We start from the raw sequence: 3,907 nt of genomic DNA, 5'->3' as shown, positions 1-3,907 counted from the left end.
CGTCCAGAGCTGAGTCAGGCTGGGACAGCTCAGCCGCGTGAGCCCCTTGCCTGGAGCCTTGTGGGGTCCCCTCTGCGCCCCGCTGCCCAGCCAGCCATGGAGGAGGAAGAGGAGGCCATAGGGTACCTGGATAAAGTGCTGGAGGACGAAGATGACTCTGAGCCAGGAACTCCCACCAGCCCCGTGTCTCCGTTTTCGGCCGGCGAGAAGGTGGGCAGCGGGGGGACCCTGCTCCCGTGCTGGGCAGTGGGACAAGGGGCATCCTGCTGGTGCAGGTGATGCCCAGGTGTTGGGGCAGCTCCTGGGGCGATGCGGTGGGTGCTGGCGAGGGGCAGAGCTGGGGGCAACGGGAGCATCACTGCGGCCCCACCACTCCCCCAGGAGTGTGGCCAGGGGCACAGGGCAGGGCTGTGCCAGGCTCCAGGTGTGAAGGGTTCGGAGTGGGGTGACCACCCAGCTGTCCTCCCAGGGGGGAGTAGGGCCACACGTGCTGCTGGTGGGGGCTGCGTGGCTCAGCAGAGCTGGCACCGGATGCTCAGGAAGGGGCTGGTTTCACACTCTGCCCCACTGCTCGGCCACCAGAAACTCCTCAACAGTCCCAAAACAGAGCTGGGGAGTGGACCTGGAGAGACCCCTGTGCTGCCAGGTGTAGCTCAGCATCCTTCTCACGCCTACCCTGCCACGGTGCTGGAAGAGGGCTCCGGCCCTGCTCTTCCTGGGGTCTCCTGCACGGGGCAGCCGCAGAGCCCTGAGTAAGAGTCACTGCTCTGGGTCACGGGGGTCCAGCTGACATTGTCCCCGTGGGGTGTGCGGGCCCCGGGCGTGGGTGGGCCCCTTATCTTCTGAGCCCCTGTACAGGGCCCAGGCTGGGGGAAGCAGGAAGAGCCCGTGACTAATCTGTGGCAAAGAGCCCACGAGCTCCCAGTGAATAAAAGTGGCCCCCCCGCGCACCCTCCTGCTGCGCTGGTCACCATGGCCCAGCCTTAATGGGGCAGCGCGGCAGCATGGACACCCTGGTTGTCACAGCAGTGCCCAGGGCCGGCTGATGGACACTAGAGTGGGGTGGGGAGATGCTGATCCTCAGCCATGCCCACTCTGGGGCTGTGCTCCCCCAGGTGTTTGCAGCTGCCACCTCCCCTGGCACAACAGCCAGGGCTGTCATGGGCAGAGGTGAGACAGGACCAATGTCCCCCCCTAAACCATCCTGAATGGCCCAGAGTGGTGCTCTCATGGCCCTGCTTGGTCCCTGTCTGGGTGGCAAAGCCTGGTCCTCAAGTGTGATTTTTAAGGGGAGGGGCCAAGGCGTGACCGAGGATGGTCCAGGGGCTGGGGTGTCCGTGCCTGGGCACTGGCAGATCCTCGCCGCGGGTCCCAGAGCCCCCCAGCCCAGCCATCCCCCTGCCATGAGGGTCATGCCACCGGAGCACCAGCGCTGCAGCAGACCTGGGCACTGGGACCTGCCCCAGTGCCACTGGGCAGTGCCTGCTGGGGTGGCACTTTCCAAGGGAAACCTCAGCCGAGGGAAAGGGTGGTGCTGCGTCACGTGGCAGCACCATCCAGCGCCAAGCATGATTTCACTGGGCGTCTCTGGACTCTGCCCTGGGAGAGTCCTGCCATGCCGTGCGCCATCCTGGAGCGCTGCCAGCAGTGCCGGGCTCATGGCCAGCCTGGAGCAGGGAGGGGAGAGAAGCCAGCGCAGCTCATTGCTTTCCCAGCTGGCTCCTGATGGGCTCTGCTGCCCATCGGGCACATGCCATGGAGCTTCCCTGACACTGGCAGGGAGATGTGGCCATGTGGGGATGCCAGGAATGGGTTGGTGGGATGAGGGGTCTCCTCCTGTGCCATTTGCTGGCTCAGCCAGGCTCCTTGCTGTGTTCCACAGGGCGAGCGGGATGCTGGCAAAGGCCTGGAGATGAGGAAGTTGGTGCTCTCTGGTTTCCTGGCCAGTGAAGAGATCTACATCAACCAGCTGGAGGCCCTCTTATTGGTGAGCACAGCCCCTAGACTGGACACCCCCAGCAGGGATGGATGGATGGATGGATGGATGGATGGATGGATGGATGGATGGATGGATGGAGTGAGTAATTTCTTCCTGGACAGCTTCTCCCAGCCACATCAGCCTGGGTGGGAGCAAAGCTCCAGAAGCCACACCACAGCCAGCTTTGCTCTGTCCTGGCTACCTCCATCTCACCTCCCCTGCTGCCCATGTCCCTGTCCCTGCTGGGGACATATTTATAGCCCTGCTTCCTCTTGTGGACTAGTTGACCTTCATGGCGAGACGCTGTTGCACAACACAGGGTCACCACCGCCGCGGGGAAGTCCGGGGATGCACGAGCCCGGAGTGCCCCTTGGTCCATCTGTCCCAGCCTCAGATCCTCCTCATCCCCAGCCTTCCTCTCTTAGCCTTCATCTCAAACTCTCCCTTCTTTGGCAGCCCATGAAGCCACTGAAGGCCACGGCCACCACGTCGCAGCCTGTCCTCACCCTCCAGCAGATCGAGACGATTTTCTACAAGATCCAGGATATCTATGAGATCCACAAGGAGTTCTATGACAGCCTGTGCCCGAAGGTGCAGCAGTGGGACAGCAACGTCACCATGGGCCACCTCTTCCAGAAGCTGGTACGCACCTTCCCCAGGTCTTGCTCCACTTGGAAGAGGAGAAGGGCTGGAGTTGTGATGAGTTTGGAGTTGCAGTGCCAGCAGAGGCTGTGCCCATGGATGCCATGACCATGCTGGGGAGAAGAGAAGGAGAGGCCAGGTTGAAGTGCTGTAGCTTCAGCTTCTGCTGTCCAGGCACTTGTTATCTCTCTGCTGGATTTCGGAGGTTTATGGAGGCACAGGGCTGGGCAGGAGCTCCACCATCCTGCCCTGAGCAGGAGCCAAGCATGTGACCCCCAGCTGGCTGAGTGTCCTGCCAGGAGTGGACAGATCTGGGCAGTGTCACCTCAAGGGCTGTCTGAGCCCTTGGGTGCAGTGGGGGGCTTCAGCACCCTGCTGGTGCCCAGCTAACCCCCCACTCCCCACAGGCCAGCCAGCTGGGGGTCTACAAGGCCTTTGTGGATAACTACAAAATCGCCCTGGAGACTGCAGAGAAGTGCAGCCAGAGCAACTACCAGTTCCAGAAGATCTCGGAGGTAAGCTGGGATGTGGCTGTGCCAGTGGGACAGGGCTGTGCCTGGGCTGTGCCACACAGGGCAGAGAACACTGTCCGCGTGGCTGAGCTGACCACGTCTGCCCTGCAGAGATGCTCTCCTTGCCCTGGGGACTCGCAGGGACTGTCCCCAAGGGCTGGGCCACAGGGGGCTCTGCTGGAGGGCCATGGTCTTTGGGCATTGCACAAGTTTGTCCCCACCTTGTGCAAGCTCAGGTTGGGCTCGTCCCATGCTGTCACCACCCCATCCAGTGTCGGTGGGTGCTGGGCACCTGTGGCTCATCTCCTGCTGCCTGCATCTCCATGCCTGGATCCCCTACAGAAATGGGGACCTCCGTGGCTACAACCTGCCCCCCCTTGTCCTGTTCAGCTTGGTGGCATCACCACCATGCCCCAGCTGCTGGGCACAGCCAGAGCTGCTCCCAGCCAGGCAGCATCCCCCACTCCTCCACCCAGCACCCGTGTGTGGCCTCCAGCATGGCCAGGCTGGGCCCGGGGGGAGATAGCAGGGTGCAGGAAGGCTGAGGGGGACCCCATGACCTTGAGCCATGACCTTCCCCCCCTCCCCAGCCCCCTGCGGGCTGCGCTGATGGCCCTTTCCCTTCCTAGGAGCTGAAGGTGAAGGGCCCCAAGGACTCGAAGGAGAGCCACACGTCCGTCACCATGGAGGGTACGGCGGGCGTGGGGAAGGGGACGCAGCCTTTTGTGTGCACGGCATCGGCGTGGGTGAATTGCTGAGCCCTTTTTGTGCCCGG

At 63.0% G+C, this 3,907-nt stretch overlaps 1 protein-coding gene across 1 annotated transcript in view; it reads left to right on the top strand.

Moving 5' to 3' along the window:
* Window positions 1–6: 6 nt before the first annotated feature.
* The window catches only part of ABR (active BCR-related), a 21,786-nt gene continuing 17,885 nt past the window's right edge, over window positions 7–3,907 (top strand). The window contains exons 1-5 of the mRNA XM_008631132.2: window positions 7–210; window positions 1,883–1,987; window positions 2,435–2,620; window positions 3,028–3,135; window positions 3,762–3,822. Of these exons, the coding sequence (XP_008629354.2) occupies window positions 97–210; window positions 1,883–1,987; window positions 2,435–2,620; window positions 3,028–3,135; window positions 3,762–3,822 (574 nt within the window). The 5' untranslated portion in view covers window positions 7–96. The remainder of the gene's footprint in view (window positions 211–1,882; window positions 1,988–2,434; window positions 2,621–3,027; window positions 3,136–3,761; window positions 3,823–3,907) is intronic.

The sequence above is a fragment of the Corvus brachyrhynchos genome, unplaced genomic scaffold (assembly GCF_000691975.1).
Source record: "Corvus brachyrhynchos isolate BGI_N302 unplaced genomic scaffold, ASM69197v1 scaffold283, whole genome shotgun sequence".
NCBI lineage: Eukaryota > Metazoa > Chordata > Aves > Passeriformes > Corvidae > Corvus > Corvus brachyrhynchos.
Note: the sequence above shows the minus strand (reverse complement) of the source record. Positions and strands in the feature narration are given on the sequence as shown.